Source organism: Carcharodon carcharias, chromosome 20 (assembly GCF_017639515.1).
Source record: "Carcharodon carcharias isolate sCarCar2 chromosome 20, sCarCar2.pri, whole genome shotgun sequence".
In the NCBI taxonomy this organism is placed as follows: Eukaryota; Metazoa; Chordata; class Chondrichthyes; order Lamniformes; family Lamnidae; genus Carcharodon; species Carcharodon carcharias.
Window position 1 is genome coordinate 98,272,499 of NC_054486.1, and position 21,131 is coordinate 98,293,629.

General features: G+C 43.1%; 1 protein-coding gene across 1 annotated transcript in view; it reads left to right on the top strand.

Moving 5' to 3' along the window:
- The window catches only part of LOC121292264 (latent-transforming growth factor beta-binding protein 2-like), a 658,547-nt gene that overhangs the window by 90,838 nt on the left and 546,578 nt on the right, over positions 1 to 21,131 (top strand). The window contains exon 3 of the mRNA XM_041214068.1: positions 4,034 to 4,307. Coding sequence (XP_041070002.1) covers positions 4,034 to 4,307 — 274 coding nt within the window. The remainder of the gene's footprint in view (positions 1 to 4,033; positions 4,308 to 21,131) is intronic.

Genomic DNA, 21,131 nt, shown 5'->3' on the forward strand with positions numbered 1-21,131 from the left:
AATGTGCACCAGTGATGGAGGGAGCGAGTGTTAAGCTTTGTAGATAATGGAAAATCTTGGAGAATCAGAGGCGAATTACTCACCACAGAACTTCCAGTCTTTGACCTACTCTTATAGACACAGTATTTAATGGCTGGTCCAGTACAGTTTCTGGTCAGTGGTAACCCCCAGGGCGTTGATGGTGGGGATTTCAACTGGATCTGCCTTTGTCATCTCCGATGCCTTGGTTGATGCCAGGTGGCTCATTCATTTTTGTTCTTATTGGTCCTCGTTGTAGCGGCTCGATACAACTGAGTGGCTTGCTAGGCCATTGCAGAGGGCAGTTAAGTGTCAACCACATTTCTGATGGTCTGGAGTCACATATCCGCCAGACCAGATAAGGACAGTGGATTTCTATCCCTTCATTACATGTGCTAAGTGGCAGCAATGGAGCAAGGACGGTCAAGAAATAGGAATACAACATAATATCTTGGTTTAATGAAAGACAGCACCTCTGATATTGCAGCACCCCCTCCAGTACTGCATTTGCAAGCTAGGTGTTTTTCTCTGGGGCCTGATACGAGCACAGAACTTCCGACTCTAAGGTGAAAATGGAAACTTCTGAATTGCAGCCGACACCTGTCATAAATACGAACTTGCTCGACCATTTCAGAGGTCAGTTAAAAGTCATAAGAACATAAGAAATAGGAACAGGAGTAGGCCATTCGGCCCCTCAAGCCTGCCCCACCATTCAATAAGATCATGGCTGATCTTCCCCAAGCCTCACCTCCTCTTTCGTGGCAGCTCCTCCTAGCTCTCAAGTCCCTTATATTTCAAAAATCTATCTACCTCCTCTTTAAATACTTTCAATGATTTAGCCTCCACAACTCTGAGGTGGAGAATTCCAGACATTCACTACCCTCTGAGAGAAGAAATTCCTTTGCATCTGTTTTAAATGAGTATCCCCTTATCCTGTAACTATGTTCCCTAGTTCAAGATTCCTCCACTAGTGGAAACATCTACCCTGTCAAGCCCCCTCACAATCTTGTAAGTTTCAATAAGATCACCCCTCATTCTTCTAAACTCTAATGAATAAATGCCTAACCTGTTTAGCCGTTCTTGATAAGTCAATCCCCGCATCCCAGGAATCAGCCTAGTGAGCCTTTTTTGAACTCCTTCAATGCCAGTATATCCTTTCTTAAATACGGGGACCAAGACAGTACTCCAGGTGCGGCCTCACTAGCAACGTGTATAGTTGTAATAAGACTTCCCTGTTTTTAAACTCCAACCCCCTTGCAATACAGGCCAAAATTCCAATTGCCTTTTTAATTACTTGCTGCACCTACATGCTAACTTTTTGTGTTTTATGCACAAGAAAACCCAGATCACTCTGTGCTGCTGCACTTTTTTGGAGTCTCTCTCTATTTAAATAATAGCCTGCCTTTTGATTCTTCCTACCAAAGTGCATGACTTCTCATTTTCCTACATTAAACTCCATCTGCCAAGTTTTTGCCCACTTGCTCAACCTTTCTTATATTCCCTTGCAGATTCCTTATGTCCTCATCACAACATGCCCTCCCATCTATTTTTGTATCAGCAAATTTGGATACATTACACTCTGCCCCCTCCTCCAAGTCATTAATATAGATAGTAAATAATTGAGGTCCTATGACTGATCCTTGTGGCACTCCACATCTTTCCAATCTGCAAAATATCATTAATCCCAACTCTGTCTTCTGTGTGTTAACCAATCCTCAATCCATGCTAATACATTACCCTAATACCATGAGCTCCTTATCTTGTGCAAAACCTTTTCATGTGGCACCTTATCAAATGCCTTCTGGAAATCCAAATGCACTACATCTACCAGTTCCCCTTTTTCAACTCTGCTTGTTATATCCTCAAAGAACTCTAGCAGGTTTGTCAAACATGACTTCCCTTTCACAAAACCATGTTGACCCTGTTTGATTCTGTTAAACTTTTCTAAATGTCCTGCTATTTCTTTCTTAATAATGGGTTCTAGAATTTTCCCAATGACAGATGTTAGGCTGACTGGCCTATAGTTTCCTTCTTTTTTCCTCCCTCCCTTCTTGAAGAAGGGCATCACATTAGTGGTTTTCCAATCCGCTGGAACCCTCCCGGAATTCAGTGAGTTCTGGAATATTTTGACCAATGCCTCCACTATCTCTGCAGCCACTTCCTTTAAAATCCTTGGATGCAGGCCATCAGGTCCTGGTGACTTGTCTGCATTTAGTCCCATGAATTTGTCAAGTACTTTGTCCCTCATTATAGAGACTGTTACAAAATCTTTCCTCCCATTAACTCCTTGCTTATCTGATATCTTTGAGATGTTTATAGTGTCCTCTACCGTGAAGACCAATGCAAAATATTGGTTTAAATTATCTGCCATTTCCTGTTTTCCCCATTATCAATTCTCCAGTCGCATCCTCCAAGGGTCCCACGCTCACTTTAGCTACTCTCTTCCTTTTAAATACTCGTAGAAGCTCTTGCTGTTTGTTTTTATATTTCTTGCCAATTTACTTTCTTAATGAATTTTCTCCTTCTTTATTAGCTTTTTAGTCATCCGCTGCTAGTTCCTAAAAAAATTCCCAAATCTCTGGCCTACCACTAGTTTTCGCTGCTTTGTATGCCTTAGTTTTTGATTGGATACTGTCCTTGACCACCTTCATCCTTCTCATCGAGTCCTTTTAGACCAGGATAAATTTTCGCTGAGCGTTATGAAATATCTATTTAAATGTCTGCCACTGCTCATTTACTGACCGTCCCCTTAGTCCATTTTCCCAGCCCACTTTAGACAACTCTTTCTTCATACCCCTGTAATTGCCCTCATTTAAGTTGAGGACACTGGTTTGAGACCAAGATGCTCGCCCTCAAACTGAATTTGAAATTCTACCATGTTGTGTTCGCTACCCCCTAGAGGATCCTTAACTGCAATACCTCATATTAATCCCACCTCATTACACATTATTAGATCTAAGATAGCCTGTCCCTGGGTAGGGTCTGCAATGTATTGCTCTGAGAAACAATCCCTGATGCACTCTACAAATTTGTCTTCCATGTTACCCCTACTGCTGCCAATCTGATTTGTCCAGTCAATATGCAGATTAAAATCACCCATGACAATTGTAGCGCCCTTTTTACATGCCTCCATTATTTCCTGGTTTATACTTTGTCTTATAGTGAGGCAACTCTTTGTGGGCCTATAGATGACTCCCACCATGACTTCTTCCCCTTGCTATTCCTTATTTCCACCCAAACTGATTCCACATCATGACCTATTGCACCTATATCACTGCTCACTACTGCACTGATACCTTTCTTTATTAACAAAGCTACCCCACCTCCTTTTCCTTTTTGCCTATTTTTCCAGAACGTTGAATACCCTTGAATATTGAGTCCCCTGTCTTGGTCACCCTGCAGCTACGTCTCTGTAATAACTATCAAGTCACATTCTGTCTTCTTACACATGCTGCGTGCATTCAGATAAAGAGCCTTAAACTTTGACTTTTTACCATTATTGCTCATTCTGGTTCTGATTTCTGCTGCACTGTTCTGCTTATATTTTCTGCCCCTTCTTGTCATGCTTTGATTATCATTTGCCTCTTCACTACCCTGCACCTTTGCTGCCTCATTTGTTTTTGATTTTTTAAACTTCCCTCCAATTGAACCCTCCCCCACTAATGAGTTTAAAGTCCTATCTACAACCCTAGTTGTTTGATTTGCCAGGACACTGGTCCCAGCATGATTCAAATGAAGCCTGTCAAGCACATTTCTATGGGTCTGGAGTCACATGTTGGCCAGACTGGGTAAAGTCTAATTTTGAAATGACTTTGAAAGCAAAGACATCCTCTAATAATTATCTGAATATCACTTGTGTATCGGCAAAAGAACTAATATTCAATTTGCTAACAGCTGTCAAAGAGAGGAAGAATTTCTCCTTTTAATTTGAGTGCTTTTTACAAATTAAAAAAAAACTTATATTTGGAAAGCTCTATTATATAATGATTTTTTCTAATTTGATATTTCTCAACAGCCGTTTGTGATCCGCCATGCCAAAACAGAGGCTCATGTTCAAGACCTCAGCTCTGTGTTTGCCGGTCAGGGTTCCAGGGTTCTAGGTGTGAAGAAGTTGCTCCAGAACAACCATACATTCCCCGTGCTTTCTCATCAAGATCCTTCTCATCCCGGTCATCTGCTTTGCATTCAAATACATTCCAGAGGATTGAAAGCAGTGCAAAAAACAATACAAAAAGTACAAATGAAGCTTCAGCTGGACGTAAGGCTTCATCAGTAGGTCAAAGTTTTGTGTAAGTAACTGTTTGATTTATTCTGTTCCATTGGTGTTTTGCATAACAGCTTTCACATCATTATTATATTAAAATGCAGTATTTAGGTAGTAATTTTGTGATTTATGTCATTTTCATTGGCGATCTAGCCTTCTTTACCCAATTAAGAGTTGCCTGATAGAATATTTGTTTCCTAGTATGATAAATACACAGCTGACTCTGAGTTTTGGCAGTTTACTCAATTCCAGCCTTGACCACGAAATGAGAAGCTACAATGAGACGGACTCCATGCTTTCTGTTGAAGGGAAAGCTTTGCATAGCCATTTTCTCAACTCTAGTTGCATTTCATAAATCAAATATTATTGTTAGTAATATTCACTGGTTCAAATGACATTCCATTGTCTGCTTCCAGAATAAACCAAGCAATGCCCTTTGTCAAAATAGTGGACAAAGAAAAGCCCTACAAACACTTTAAACATCTGTCAACTAACAAACTATTATTTCTAGGTTCTTGTTATTTGCATGGTATTGTGGGCTGCTATTGTGGAAAATAACTGAAAATATATCTTAATTTGAAAGTAAAACATCTCTTCCATTTAATAAAATTAATTTTTAATTTATCTTTCTGAGGTACAGTTATTAATAGTTGTTAATTAGTATTTTATTTCTACAATAATACAATAAGTGCCATGATTGGATTCATTTCAGAAATTGCTGAATTTTTTTTTTGTTTTCAATGAAATTGAAAATCAGTCAGCTTCTATAATGAATGTCCAAACCTTCATGCCAGTTTTATGCCTGGATGGCAGGTGTTTGGAGTTGAAGTTTGGAGTTGGAGTTGTTAGTGTTTGAAATTGAAGATGCAGTTTGAGTGTTTTAGTGTCAAATTCTGAAACTGTTTTGAGTTACAGTATAAGATGTTTGAAGCTATAGGCTGACATTGCGCTTCATTTTGAGATACTAGCAAACATTTTCTTTCATTGGCGTTATTAGCACCGACTGTTTGAGACCGACTGATATAGAAATGGATTGTTTACACTCCACTTTCTTTAATCACATTTGAACAGATTTAAAGAACAAACAATTGGTATGGGAACAATATTGCACATTTGCCAAATTTAAAAGGATATAGACAATTAAAGCAGAATGTCACAATAGGGAAATAAGAATTATGAACATGTATCGAGAGCCTGAACAAAGCATTGCAGCCTAAGGTTGAAGGGACAGGTAACTAAGACAGGTAACTTAGATAAGAGGAAATCCAAGGTGCAAATGTGAGTCTGAAGCCAAGAGCAGGATAGCCCAGTAATTGACTCTCGTTTAATGATTGCTGAAGCTAAGATGATACTACACGCCATTGTTGGAAGGAGGGTTGCTCTCTGTTATAATTTACGTGAATTATCAAAAGGCTCTTCAGACTGCAAGTGCTAAGGGGAAAAAAAGCAAATAAAAAACTAAGGAAACAGGTGAAAATCTTCCAGGATATTCAAGCCACGTAAGAACCATTTTTAAAATGAACATTCCTTATCGTTAAGAACCTTGCACCTTAGAACTATGGGAAATGGCTTTCGCTTGGCCTAAATAGCCAAGTGGTTAGGGTACTGGGCTTGTAACCCCAAGATCAAGAGTTCAAATCTCACAGTGGCAAACTATGAAACAATGTAACTTCATCTGAATAGGAACAGATGGAAACGTGTTTGTACTCGAAAGAGTTACAATGAAATAGTGGAAATGGCTTTCTGAATGGAATACTTCTAAATGTATATTAAAATGAAGGACTCTCCAATTTTGAGATAGGCTAGCTCCATGCAGTGGCAAAATGTTTGAGCAAAACCCAGCACAATTCCTGTGGGACAGAACTTTCCCCGAGTTTCTGCACTTGGCTGCCTCAAAACAAGAAGGAGTAGAAAATCCAAGTTACTAAAGATATAATTTTCATTTTGAGAATGGTAAATGTTTCTGGTGTGAAGAGTTTATGCTTCCATTTTACATAATATTATGTGTCAATGCCAAGAATTGGAACTATATCTTAAAATTATGATCCAAATTTTCCCTTCCACAGAATTGGAATACACCTCTGGCATGACAGGCTGGCTTGCCTGCTGGACAAGTGGACCCCTGACCTCAATTGACCTTTAAAGTTTAGGAATTTTACAGGGAAATTAGAAGGAAATAAAACATGTGTAGATGTGGTGGAGTATATCCTTGTCACTTTTCCAGTCCAGTTTACCTTCGTTTTGCTGAACAGTTGGTTGTGTGTGAGCCGGAAATCCCAGCCAAAATATTTTGCAGTAAGGACTTGGCACTATAGTTTAGAATACCGTAGTGTGGGTTAGCATCTGGAGCTGTAGTTTTGAGAGTTTAAAAAGCTATATTAAAAGCAGCTGATTCTTGTTGAAGCTTTGCATCTTTCTTCCAATAAAATGTTTAGTTTTACTTAAACACTATGGAACTCTACAATTACATTTTATCACAGTGGAGTAAATCATATCAATGTTATTCAAATGGTCTGCTATTTACAGTAGATATTAAGTAAGGAGTATCAATTTCAAGCAGACACAAAAATGGCAAGTGAGGAATTATCTGAAGCTGGAAGTGTAAGTATGTTATTTTGTAATTCTGAATTATTTTCTGTCAGTGGTTTTCTGGTACAAGGATAATTCAAATAAAGTAGAAGAGTTTCAAATCTCTCTTGATGTTGACTATATGTACATTTTATTTCAGCTTTCATTTGCCTTATGTTCAAATGCTTGAAAATTGAAAAAATCTCTTTATATGGGTATTGAATGAATTATCTTGCCATATGATAGCTTGCAAATGCGTAAGGGGTAATTTGATGAGGCCATACTGCCAGCAGGGAACCATGCCACTGGCAGCATAAATTAGAAATTAAGCTGTACACTGCATGCAATTTTTTGACTGTTAATTCAAATGGTCTTAAAATTATGTAGTGAGAACCTGAAATTGCAATAAACCGTCCTAGTGGGATACACCTCACTGGGACCACAAAGCCAGAAGATTATTTTCTATTTGTTTTTTCCTCTTAGCACTTGCATTCTTAAGAGCCTTTTTGTCAATTCATGTAAATCATAGCACAGAGGCAACTCTTCTTGCAGCAATCTCATGCAGCATCAACTCAACTTGAATCAATAAAGAGGGTCAGTTACTGGGCTACTGCATCATCTAACTTTAGATTCACATCTATACCTTGTGTATCTTTTTCCTTTTCACCTGTATATTCCTGTTATTTTATGAGCCCATGATGCCTGTAGAGAAGGTTGCCCTCTTAACACTTCTAGTTTTATGTGAAGAGATTGCTACTTCAATGTTCTTTCTTGTCAGTGTAACTATTAAACCATAATTCAAACTAATAACAACTGTACACAGCCCCTGATATAAGATTTATAGTTTGTGGAATATAAACCATTGCAAATAAATAAACTGCTACTAAATTTGATGCTGTAAGGTGACTAATGTGAAACACGCCAACATCCCGTCCTGCAGGCAAAGTTCCTTATACAGAGAGAACTAAAGGGTACAGAGATCTTGCCCTCTGGGGTTGGGCACTATTCAATGGTGCTAATTTGTCTTGCTGTAATGTACATCTAATTTGCATTGAGGAGTATTTTAAAGGACATAAAATGTCACAATAAACTTTTATATTGACCCAAAATGACCCAACACCACACTGAAGGGAAAGGGGTTTGTAAATAAACTTCAAAAGCCAGGAGGCAACATTGTTTTCTCTTTGCATAGTGTGTCTTGGAGAATAAAATTACACACTGCAATGCTGTGCTACAGAGCAGGAGAGGATGTGTTCTATAACCCAACTTTCTGATCACGTTTACCTTGGTGGAAGTCCTACCCACCTGATATATAAAAAGTCACTGTTGATTTTGCAGCAAATACTAGTCTGATGCCAGTTTCTGCTTTAAAGGTAGTGCCATCTGAGGTATGCTGTGTCAGAGATGGTGCAGCACATGGGGAGATTGGTAAATTATGCTATCCCAGAGGCTCAATTGGTTGAACAAATGTGTAACTCAGTCGTGCGGGTGTAAAGATTTCAGGCTTAATTCCCATTCTTTGTTTCATTTGTCAGCAGCATGATTTGCCTCTGAGCTAAGGCAGTGAATAAAAGGCCAGGGTATCTACTCTTGATATTTCTTCACTAACATTTGCTGGAGAGTAGACATTAAATGAGGACAGATGCAGGCTTAACTGTGATGCCACAATAAATAGCTTAGGCTTATATTTGAAAAATGCCATTATGATGAGGCACTAGAGGGCACCTCGCCCTGTAGAAATGTATTGTGGCATGAGTTAGTGCCTTTAGGAGAAAAGTTAAGAAACTTATAGAAGGTCAAAAGTGTATTAAGTAGAATTTCATCTGTGTTTGCTCAATGGGCTTGGGGTCGGGCACGTTGCAACCATAACGTGGTGCTTATCTACATCTTTTCTCTCCCGGACCATGCAAATAGTCTGAGAAAATGCCAACTGTATTTTGGGCCTCGGAGATTGGAGCCTTCTACTTGCTGATGGAGTACTTCCAATGACCTAGGGGATACAAAGAAATATGCCACTTCCCATATCTTTGACCTGCCTACTGGAACCTCCACTGAATCTCTGGTTGGCCGGTGCTGATTGCAGAAGCTTCTCTGGCAAGCACCTGGATCCTGGAGGTAAGCGGAAGATGTTTCCCTCCTGAATCCACCAATCTCTCACCTTGGAAGCTGCCAAGTTACCTCATGCTCAGGGAATCCAGCTGACAGCAGTTAAAGTAGCTGCCTCACTATCATATTTGTTGCAACCAGTTTCCTTGGGTTGTGTTGGTCGCCAGTTCACTTTCCAGCTTCAGTTAACTGCGGAAATGGGGGTGTTGAAGGTGGGTTTAAGTCAATAGAAAGATATCTGACAATGAAACCCCACACACTTGACTCAAACCTGCCATTTATTTTCCATTAAAATGCAGCCCATGCTGTTAACTTCTCCAGAATCAACTTTCTGTTGGCACCAAATATCTTTAAGAAAGGTGGGATTGGGTCCTGACAAATACCAAATAGGATTAGAGGAACAGACCATTTGGCTTAACCAGTCTATGTCAGTGTTTATGCTCTAGTCGAGCCTCCTCCCATTTCTTCTCATCAAAACCTATCATTGTAACTGTCTATTTCCTTCTCTTCATCATATCTTTGTCTAGCTTCCTCTTAAATACTATTCGCTAGAACCATGTTTTGTGGTAGCGAGTTTCACGTTCTCATCACTCTTTGGGTAAACAACTTTCTTCTGAATTTTCTATTGGATTCCTTGGTGACTATCTTATATTGATGACCTCTACTTATGCTCTTGTCCACAAGAGGAAACACTCGCTCTGTATCCACTCTATCAAAACCTTTTGGAATTTTAATGTATGAGATCACCTCCTCAGCTTTCATTTTTCAAGGGAAAAGAGACATAGCCTGTTTACCCTTTCCTAATATGTATACCTTTGCATTTCTGGTATCATCCTTGTAAATCCTCTCTGCACCCTCTCCAGTGTCTCTGTATTACCATTTTATAATAGAGTGACCAGAGTGTGGTCCAACCAAGATTCGATGCAGGATTAGCATAACTTTCCTACATTTCAATTCTATCTTTCTAAAAATAAAGCCCCACAGCTGGTTTGCCTTGTTATGGCCCTGCTAACCTAGAATTTAATGCACAACCTGTGGTGAAACTTTTAGTGCTATAGTGAAATACGTGAATATATGAGTTAGGAGCAGGAGTAGGCCACCCTGCCCCTGAAGCTTGTTCTGCCATTCAATAAGATTATGGGGGGTGATTTTTCCCTTGTCGGACGGGCTTGGCGGGGATGGGGGGGCAGTCAGGAAGCCGACCGCCGCCCACGATAGGGGCTGGACCGTGATTTCATGCTGGCGGGCCAGTTAAGGCCCACCCAGCATGAAACGCGAGCAGCTGTGCTCAGCACTGCCTATGTGTGTGTGGGGGATTGGGGGGTAAGCAGGGAATTTCATGCACGTGCGCGGATGTGTGCTGGAAAAGCACCCTGAGGCACAGAGTTGCCTCAGGAGGTGAACAGTTTAAAACATTAAAAGTAAAGATTTTAATGTTATAAAACATTCCACTCATATGAACAGGGGCATGTTGTAAATGAAATGTTAACATTTTTATTTTATTTTTATTTGCTATTGGAAACTTCATCCCGCCCATGGATGAGGTTGCCTAAAAAATGCAAGGGCTGCTTGGCCTTTTAGCCTTCCTGCCAACTGTAAGGTTGGACGGGCAGCGAAAAATTTCTTTCAGTTATAACTTTAAATGCTTTAATAGGCCATTTAATTGTCGGCGTCTGAAATATCGCGTGAGTGCGTGATGACATCGGGACGTTCGCCCAACGTTATCACGTGTTATTTTATGCTCGGCCCGGTCCGGCACAAGCCCGACCGCTGAGCTAAAAATTCCAGCCCATGTCTGATCTGATTGTAACCTCAACTCCACAAAAAATTTCCCCTCATCTCTGTCTTAAATGGTCACCCTCTTATTTTTAAACAGTGACCCCTAGTTCTAGATTCTCCCAAAAGAGGAGCCATTCTTTCCGCATATACACTGTCAAGACCCTTCAGGATCTTCTATGTTTCAATCATGTCACCTCTTACTCTTCTAAATTCCAGTGGATCCAAGCCTTACCTGTCTAGCCTTTCCTCATAAGACCACCCTCCCATTCCAGGTACTAGTTTAGTAAACCTTCCCTGAACTGCTTCCAATGCATTTACATCCTTCCTTAAATGAGAGCAGTACTGTACACAGTACTCTAGATGTGATCTCACAGAGCCCTGTATAGCCGAAGCATAAGCTTTCTACTTTTATATTCAATACCCTTCACAATAAGCAATAACATTCTATTAGCTTTTCTAATTACTTGTTGTACCTGCATACTAACCTTTTGCGATTCATGTACTAGGACACCCAGATCCCTCTGCATATAAGAGCTCTGCAATCTCACCATTTAGATGATATGGTTCTTTTGTTATTCTTCTTGCCAAAATGGGCAATGTCACATTTTCCCACTTTATATTCCATTTGCCAGGTCTTTGTCAATTCACTTCACCTATCTATATCCCTTTGTAGCCTCCTTATGTCTTCTTCACAGTTTACTTTGTGTCATCAGCAAATTTAGCAACCATACTGTCTGTCCCTTCGTCCAGGTCATTTACATAAATCATAAAAAGTTGAGGCCCCAGCACTGATCTCTGTAGCACACCACTCGTTACATTTTGCGAACCAGAAAATAACCCATTTATGCCTACTCTTTGCTTCCTGGTAGGTTGCCAATCTTCTATCCATGCCGGTATGCTGCCTGTTATACTGTGAGCTTTTATTTTCTGCAATAACCTTTGAAGTGGCACCTTATCAAATGCCTTCTGGTAACTGAAGTGCAGTACAGCCACTGGTTCCCCTTATTCCACAGCACATGTTACTTATTCAAAGAACTCCAATAAATGGGTTAAGCATAATTTCCCTTTCACAAAACCAAGCTGACTCTGCCTGATTACCTTGAATTTTCCAAATTCCCTGCTATAACATCTTCAATAATAGTTTCTAACGTTTTCCCCATGACAGATGTTAAGCTAACTGCCTTGTAGTTTCCTGCTTCCTGTTTCCCTCCCTTTTTAGAATAAAGGAGTTACGTTCACTATTTTCCAATCAAATGGAATCTTCTCCAAATCTAGGGGCTGAATTTTCAGTTCAGTGGTCAGGCATGACTGGCAGGCCCAGGAGTGGCCGAAAAACAGGCCCCCGACCCTGATCGGCCCACAACTGTGATTTCACGCTGGCTGGCCAATTACAGCCTGCTCAGCATGAAATGCGGCTTCCCAATGGTCAGGAAGGGCCAGGCGGTGGCAGGTGCCTGTCAGCCGGTGGGTCCAATGGCAACCCGGCACCCAGTTTAAAAATGGCACAGACAGCCCCTTGAAAGCTGCTGGCAAAGAAGCATATAGCCTGGTTTGTGGAAACGGTACCTATGGGTCCAGCAGCGGCTTGTGACGGAAGAGGTCACCGCACTTAACAAAAAGAGCTTGGGAGGAAGAAGTGGCAGCACAGGTCTGCAGTCATGACTTGTGAAGCGCACGTGGGTGCAGCCCTGCAAGAAGTTCAATAACCTCCTGTACTTAGGAAGGGTGAGTACCATGTTGGTATGGATCAGTGTGGTGAAGTGTTAAGGGTTGGCCGTCCCCTTGTGGATCCTGGGGGTGTTAGAGTCTGAGTGCCAACTGTCAGTAACACCGGGGCTGGCTAAGGGGGTGAGCCCTGGCAGCTTAGACATATTGCCTTGCAGCTTGAGGGCCAAGACTCAGATGTGCCCTGCAAGGTGTTCCTCAGGTGGGGTCGACCAGGCTGTAATGGCACTGCAGGTAGAGAGTGGACTAATCAATGTTCCTCTGTCCTGGAGAAGATGAGCCATAACCAATTGGAGAGGTCACAGACAGGCGAAGGCCTGCCCAACCTGCTGCTGCTGACCAGGTTCGAGCACGACCCCGTGCAACTGGTTGTGGAGAGGTGGGGGTGTCAGACGAAAGTAAGAGTGTAGCGCACAAAGGTGAGAGTTTTGGATTGTGCAAGCATTCTTGTGCAGTCTCTTAACTGATGGGAGCCTCAGACTTGGAGTCCCCGTTGATCATTGAAAGACGGTGGTACCATGATGCAGATCTCTATTGTCTCACCAGGGTGCCTGGCATGCACAGTGACAGAGTGATGACTTTAGCTAATGACATCTTCTTGTTCTCCCTTAGATTTGCCAGCACGCACTCATTCTCAGGACCCAGAGGGGCCACCCCTGACGCCAGTGGATCACTGGGCTTTATTTGCTCCTGCGTCACACCTGCACTCTGAACCAGGCACCAGGGCAGATACCAGCACCTTGGTGGGTGTTAGATCTTCGGCTACATTGTTGGTGCACCTCTGTGAGAGCACTTCACACTAGTTTGAGGTGCAGGTGGAGGCATAGAGTGCCCAGGGCGCTGGCAGTCGGAGGACTGCTGGAGACCCGGACGATGCTGGGCCAAAGACAGATGATGAGCCTCGAGTCATCCATTAGGCGGTAGATGTTGATGTTCAGCGAGATGTGCAGGAAGATCTGGCGGAGATCCATGCATGCCATGGTCTCTGTCGTGGAGCAATCCATGCGGAGCATCAGCACTGTGTTGACCCCCGTGGCCGAGCTTACTGCCTCCTCAATTGAGAGAGCGGTGACTCTCATGGAGAGGCAGCTCCAGGGAAAGAATCAAGGTTCTTGGGGTTGCGCTCGGACCTGCAAGCCCACACACAGGCAATGACCTCAGGTGGTCAGTGCCAGTGTGGGAGATGGATGAGACACTGAGTATCCCAGCTAGCTGCTAGTCCATCAATGGCAAGCGGGGAGGTCCAGAGCGACCTCATGTTGGCACACAACCTGCTTGTTGTCTCTGCAGGCTTCTCTCAGGGAACTCTGGATGATGGCAGCAGCTCCCCTGCCCCTCTGCCAGTGGTGAGGCTGCAATGACTGGGGAGATGCCAGCTGTGGTACTGGCAGCTGCCTCCCAGGTGGGGGCAACACAGGCTCCACTGGCCAGAGAACAACTGCCCAAGTCATCAAGGCCAACAAGACACCAGAGTCAGCAGGCTGTCTCCAATACCGCTGCCATCAAGGCGGGGTTGAAACAAGACGCAGCGATTGCAAACGTAGTTTTAAAGCACCATAAGCACAAGAGGGACTATTCTTGGATGATCTTCTGTTCAGTTATGGTTGGTTTATATGTCTACTGGTGTGGACATCAACATCAGTAATGGTCATGTCAATGTGATTTGAATGTGACAATAACATTAAATTTGCTTTTATTGTGATGGTCTGAGTATGCTTCACCTTTTATTTTTGGTGCAGGGTGCACGAGTATGTAAAGCTGGATGTGAGTGGCTCTAAACTTTATTGCACAGGCACTGAGTGGACTTTGGGTTCACATGACAGGGGCATTTCAGACATCCTGGATGGAGGAGACAGCCCTGGCATGAGATGGGAGCGGATCTTTGGCCGCCTAGCTGAAGGAGCGTTGGATCAAGGTGTCCCTGCTGTCCCTGCCTCCCTGAAGGTGACAGAGGTCTGTCTCCACACCCTCAGCATTCTCCTCACCGTACTCCACTTCTGACTCACTACTGGGTTCATTCTCTGTGGCCTGTGCAGCTGCCTCAAGATCCTCTTCCTCCAGTGGGTCCCCCCTTACCAGAGTCAGATTGTAGAGAACGCAGCATGCAACCACGATCAGTGGCACCTGTTCCGGGAGGGTATGTAGTGCTGCCCCTGAACGGTCCAGGCATCAGAAGTACACCTTTAGAAGACCAATGGCTCTCTCTATCACCACCCTTATGGAGGCATGACTCCTATTATAGTGCTGCTCTGCCTCTTCTTGGGTGGCGGAGAGGTGTCATAAGCCATCTTTTCAACAGATAGCCCTTGTCACCCAGCAGCAATCCATCCAGCTGAGCTGGAGCACTGAAGAGCCTTGGCAGCAGGGAATGTCTGAGGATGTAAGCATCATGGGAGCTGCCAGGTACCTTGCACAGACTTGCAGAATATGCATCTTGTGGTCACAAGCCATCTGCATGTTCATGGAGTGGAAGCCCTTCCTGTTGACGAAGGCACCGGGCTAACCCACTCGCACCTTGACTGCCACATGTTTGCAGTCGATTGCACCCTGGATGCAGGGGAACTCAGCAATCGCTGCAAGCTCTCTGGCTCACACCCTGGCTGGCTTCATCCATATGGAAATGAATAAATGTCATTACCCACCTGAACAAAGCTTCTGTCACCAGCTTAATGCAACTGTGGACAATTGATTGAGACACTCCACATATATCCCACACTGACCCCTGGAAAGAGCCAGAGTCATAGAAGTTGAGAGCCACTGTGACCTTCAGAGCCACTGGCATGGGGAGTCCACCCACACTTCGGAGGTGATCTCAGGTCCAATCATGTGACAAATGGAGGCCACAGTCTGCCTTGATAGGCGGAACCTCCTTCAGCATTGCACCTCGGACATGCTGAGGTAGCTGCATCGCCACCTGTAAACCCTGGCAGCAGGATGGTGGCATCTTCTGCAGCCCCTTCTGCCTTGGACTACCTGCTGGCCCTGCGCCCCTTGTGCCTGTGCCTCTCCCACAGGTCACTGTCCTGGAAGCTACGTAGGGACACCTGGCCTCCTCTCCCTTCTGTCCCTCTCTTCCTCCTCAGAGGAGGCGCAACCAACGGAGACCACAATCCCCATTACCAGGGTAAAAGAAGGCTGTCTGATAGTTGGAAGGGTCCGCACGGTCAAAATCCTCCCGGGAGCCTTGAAGACACCAATGACTCCTCACATGCAGCTCAGAAATGCTAATCATGAAGTCCCACACAGAGATGAAGCTGCCAAGTACCAATAAGCAACCAGCAGCAAACTATCTCCAAAACTCCTCAGTACTCACAATGGGAATGCTGCAGACCATTTTTATCCCACCCTTGGATGAGGTTTTGCAAAATGTCTGTTGCCCACCTGCCCATTTTGCCTGTGCAATGAGCATGAAATCGCACAGGCAATGTTAAATCTTGTCAATTGCCTTTATAATGGCCTTAAGAGGCTTTTTAATTGATGGCGGGCACGGTTCTGACCCCCTTGCATGCCCAGTGACTGAAATATCACGTGCAATTTCACACCCGATTGGGTTGGGCGCGTGCCCGCACAATCAGCGTAGCATTCAGCCCTAGGGAATTTTGGAAACTAAAACTGACACATCAATTATCTCACCAGCCACTTCTTTTAAGACCCTTGGATGAAGCCCACCAGGAGCCAGGGACTTGTCAGCCTGCAGTTCCAACAGTTTTCTCAGTACCACTTCCCTAGTATTTGTAATTTTCTTGTTCCTCCCTTCCATTTCCTGATTTACAGCTATTTCTGGGGTGTTACTTGTATCCCCTATGGTGAAGACTGATGTAAAATACCTGTTCAATTGATCTGCCATCTCCTTAATTTCCATTATTAATTCCCCAGACTCACTTTCTGTAGGGCCAATCCTCACTTTGCTAACCCTTTTCTTTTTCAAATATCTATAAACATTACTATCTGTTTTTATATTTCTAGCCATCTTTCTCCCGTACCCTAACTTTTCCCTCCTTATTAATCTTTTAGTCATTCTCTGCCGTTTTTATATTCTGCCTAATCTTCTGACCTACCACCCGTTCTTGGGCAATTACATGCTTTTCCTTTAAGTTTGATACTACCTTTAATATTTTTAGTTAACCACAGATTGTGGGTCCTCCCGTTAGAATTTTTCTTTCCCATTGGAATGTATCTATTCTGTGTATTCTGAAATATCCCTGTAAGTGTCTGCCACTGCGTCTCTATTGACCTATCCCCTAACCTAATTTGTCAGTTCACTTTAGCCATCTCTGCATTCATGCCCTAATAATTGCCCTTATTTAAGCGTAAAATACTAGTCTTAGACACAAACTGAATGTAAAACTCTATGATATTATGATTGCTGCTACTTAGGGGTGCTTTCTCAATGAGGGCATTAATTAATTCTGTCTTGTTGCACAACACCAGGTCTAGTATAGCCTGCTCTCTGGTTAGCTGCAGAGCTGTTCTAAGAACCTATACCAAAAACAGCAGGGCGATTGGCTGACTGGGCAAGTTGTGGAATCCCCTTGTGAAAGGTTGCCATGGCACAGTCACTGGTGGAGGTACTCACAGCCCCTTGCAATGTCTTTATTACCGTTTGGACCATCATAGCTCAAGCTAACAGCACTACAGGTTAAGAGAATGCCTGAGCTGAGAACACAGCATGCAGTTCAGTGGCAAAAGCCGCTGCCAATTGGTCAACACTAGAGCTGGGTGATTATTACCTTTTGAGGTTCTGCTTCTTAATTTGGTGCCTAGTTCCTCATATTGACTATGCAGAATCTCTTTCCTTGTCCTGCCTATGTCGCTGGTACCTACATGGACCACGACAACTGGACCCTCCCCCTCCTACTCCAATTTCCTGTTCCTAGCCATGAGCAAGTGTCTTGAACCCTGGCACCGGGCAGGCAATGTAGCCTTCAGGACTCTCGCTCTTTGCTGCATAGAACAGTGTCAATTCCCCTCACTGTGCTGTCCTCTACTACCACTACGTTCCTTTTTGCCTCCCCACTTGAATGGCCTTCCTGTACCACAGTGCCATGGCCAGTCAGCTCATCCACCTTGCAGCGCCCGCTTTCATTCAAACAAGCTGAAAGAGCCTCAAGCCGGTCGGACAAGCTGCACTCCTGCCCTCTGGGTCCCCTTGCCTACCTCACTCACAGGCACACCCTGCTATCCCTAACCACTGACCAAATAAGAAGACCCTATCCTGAGGGCTGTGATCGCCTCCTGGTACAAAGTGTCCAGGTAACTTTAACCCCCTTGATGCATCACAGTGTTACAACTTGGCCTCCAGCTCAATGACTCTTAGCCGAAGCTCCCCAAGCCACAAAGACTTACTGCAGACGTGTTTGTCCTGGATCACAATGGCATCTAGGAGCATCCTGCTGCAGCCTTGACACATCAGCTGTCCTGCAATCCTTAATGTGTTTTAATTAACCACTTAATTATTTTATTGAATTAATTTTCCTTTTTTAATACATTTAATTAAACTTGCCACTAGTTTGTATACTATTTTAAACCTCAGGAATGGAATAGACCTTAACCACTCACCAGATACTCACCAAACAGCTAGTTTCTTCCCCTGTAATAGAGTAAGAACCAATCCCTACAGGTGAAAAAGTTTGAAAAGCAAAGGAGCACCTCCTTCCCCTAACCCCTCACTCACCCAACTCCCAGCACTCTTGTTCAAATTTTCACTTCAGTGCTAAGTCGCACTGAGAGGCCTGTATTTCTATGTTCTGAAACTGAAGACTATGCTTAGCCCCAGGTACAGAAAAAAGTTTAGGATAGTTTCCTGAATGAACTAACTTGAACCCCTCTCCAGTTGAGAACTTGTATATCCCCGCTTAAGTCTGGATGAAATTTACAATTTCAACAGTAAATTTCAGCTAGATGTTAGATCTTAAATGCATACAAAATTAGATTTTTAGAAAGAGATTAAGATTCCCTCACTCACCCAACTCCCTGCACTCGTCGTTCAAAGTCACACTCTGTACACAACCAAGGAACATGTGTCTGCTAGGTAAAGATGCTCTTACAGCAAAGAACTAAAGTGCTACTTCTACACACAGAGGTAGACAGCTTGCTCACTAGAAAAACATTGCAGCAGATTTTCCACTACTGTTGGTGGCTAACTTTTGTGCATTATGAGCCAGGACATTGCATGTGCTTGCATTTATCTGGTAACTGGAATACTTTTGTTGACAGCCGGTAAGTTCAACCAGTTGAATCACAGCAAGGCGATGACATGGTAGATCAATCTAGTTTTATGGTATTGCTAGCTTCCTCAATATGTTGTTTCGTGAGCTTCTATAGTCACCCTACTCAACTTCCTTGATAGCAAGGGCTAGCTCCCGCTCATTGTTCAGATTATGTATGACAAAGTATAAACAATCATCTTTGTCCATGTGTAATTTGCAGAAAGTTAACATGATGCTATCATCCTTAATTATCCTGCCCTCTCTGAAATCTTCAATGTTGGCAAAAATAATGTGAGCAGGTGACTTGAATGTTGAAATATACGCTTTCTCAGCTAGACCATGAATCCTTTTAAAAGTTGCAACAACAGCAAAGGAGTATTACAATGAGGCACATAATCTACCAGAATAATTATTAAGAGAGCCATGCAAGACCAAGAGGGTTTTAATGAAGAAAATGCTTTCTTGTTGCTGGAAATTAAAGATCTGGGATCCTAAGTGCTGTCAGATATTCAGCAATTGACTTCAGAGTCTCCATGCAAGTGTGGTGGTTCCATAAACATGCTTTCTTTTTTAGCAGTGTATCCAGCTGTGTTTAGCTGTGAGTTCATGACCCTGTAACCTTGGGGAACCTCCTTGCAGGAAGGCAGCACATCCTCATCCATTCCCTGGTAGCCTCATGTCCTGCCAGTCACCTGGTGCCAAATCCTCACTAAATTTGTTTAATTCCCTTCATTTCCAACAGTGTTTGGTAAGGAAGCAGTCAATTACAGAGAAATTGAGCTAGAGGGGACTGTAACAGTGAAATATTGGACCGGATCTTGTTGCAGGGACCAAGAGTGGATGTGACTTTCAAATTCTTTCCATCAGTTGGTGCCAAAGGAAGAGTGCTTGTTAACTTTCCTGTTCTGATTCAGGTCATAGGATTTCTTGTAGCATTGGTCTTCAGTCCTGGGTATGAGGTGACTTATATTGCCACTTCCCTCAAAGAAGTTTGCAAAATGCAGCTAGTCTCTCTCTCTCTCTCCCTCTCATGCACATTCAGCTTTGTTTGCACAACCTTGCTCCATTCTTGGGCCTTTCTCACAGATTCTGCAATGTAAAAGTGGCCTAGTGTCACATATGATCTTTTTATGATGTCAATCTAGAAAAACGTTTATTACTTACCTGCTGTTCCCCAGGTTGTTGTTGCATTGTAATTTCCAGGCTATCCCTGTCTGTCCCCTGTGTTTCATGGGATTTTTACTCATAACCTGCCAAAGGACCTTTAGCTGAGCTGATCCCACAAATTAGAATGGGATCAGTGCTTTCGATGATTGGCAGGCACAAGTTCGAGCATAATTAGCGGCATGGAATTTCAGGGCCAATGTGTTTTACATGATATAATCTTCCTGTCCTTAAACTGCATTTGTGATGTAATATGACAATGCTATAGGAGATATATTAATTAAGATAGTAGGCAATGAATACTCACAGCTACGTCTTTAATTGAAAAATGCCAAACCCAGCCACATAGTGAGTGGAGGTTAATGCCCTTCCCCGAGGATAGCTTGATGACAGGCGACATTTAAGTGGGTAGGAAGGTACAGGTGGGGATGCTGCTGCTGTCCCATCACTGCCCCAATTAAGTCCAAGGTGGGAAGCCTCATGGATGAGGCCCTTAAATGGGCAATTAACACTGGCATTCAACCAGCAGCGGGGAGGGCATCAGCGCAGTTGCCATGTGTGAAGCCTGAAAAGCAAACCCAAGTGTGTTTGCGGGCTCCCAGGATGGAGGGAGGGGGATGGTCTCTTGTCATCGGACACAGTGTCTGATCAAAGGATCTGACATTGGGAAGAGGGATCTGCTGAGAGATACCCCTCTGCTCTTGCCCCTGATACCCCTCACCTGTCTTCCAGCGACCCCCATCACATCCTCACTCATCTATATCCCTCACTGACCCTGTGACTCTGGTGGGTGTATTGTTGGCATCTACCACCAATAAGATGTTTATTTTTCGCAATTAAGTGCATGGATGTGGTTTCTGAAGAATAGGTTTCCTACAACCAATGAATGTACTTTCACTCATCTAATATTAAGAATATTGTGACTAATTTAATAGATCTCCTCAATTCAATCCCTTAATGGAGGAATTGTTCATGTGAAGCAGCTAATCAACAGCAAATAATACGTCCTCCAAGTAATCCAAAATACTTGCTGCTCATGGACTTTAGAGAACTAATCAGCACTGAGGCATGGCTATAAAAATACAGCATTTTGAACAAACTGAATATCAACCTTTTGCACAGGCCACCAGTCCACAATGTGCTTATTAGCAACTTGTAGTCATAGCTTTGAAAAGTATTCAAAAAAGCCTGTTTCAAAATCAGTCATTGTGAAACATAGAGGTCAGTGATATTCAGGACATTCTAAAGCACTTCATGGCCAATTATTACTTTTAAAGTTCATTCACTCAAATATAGGC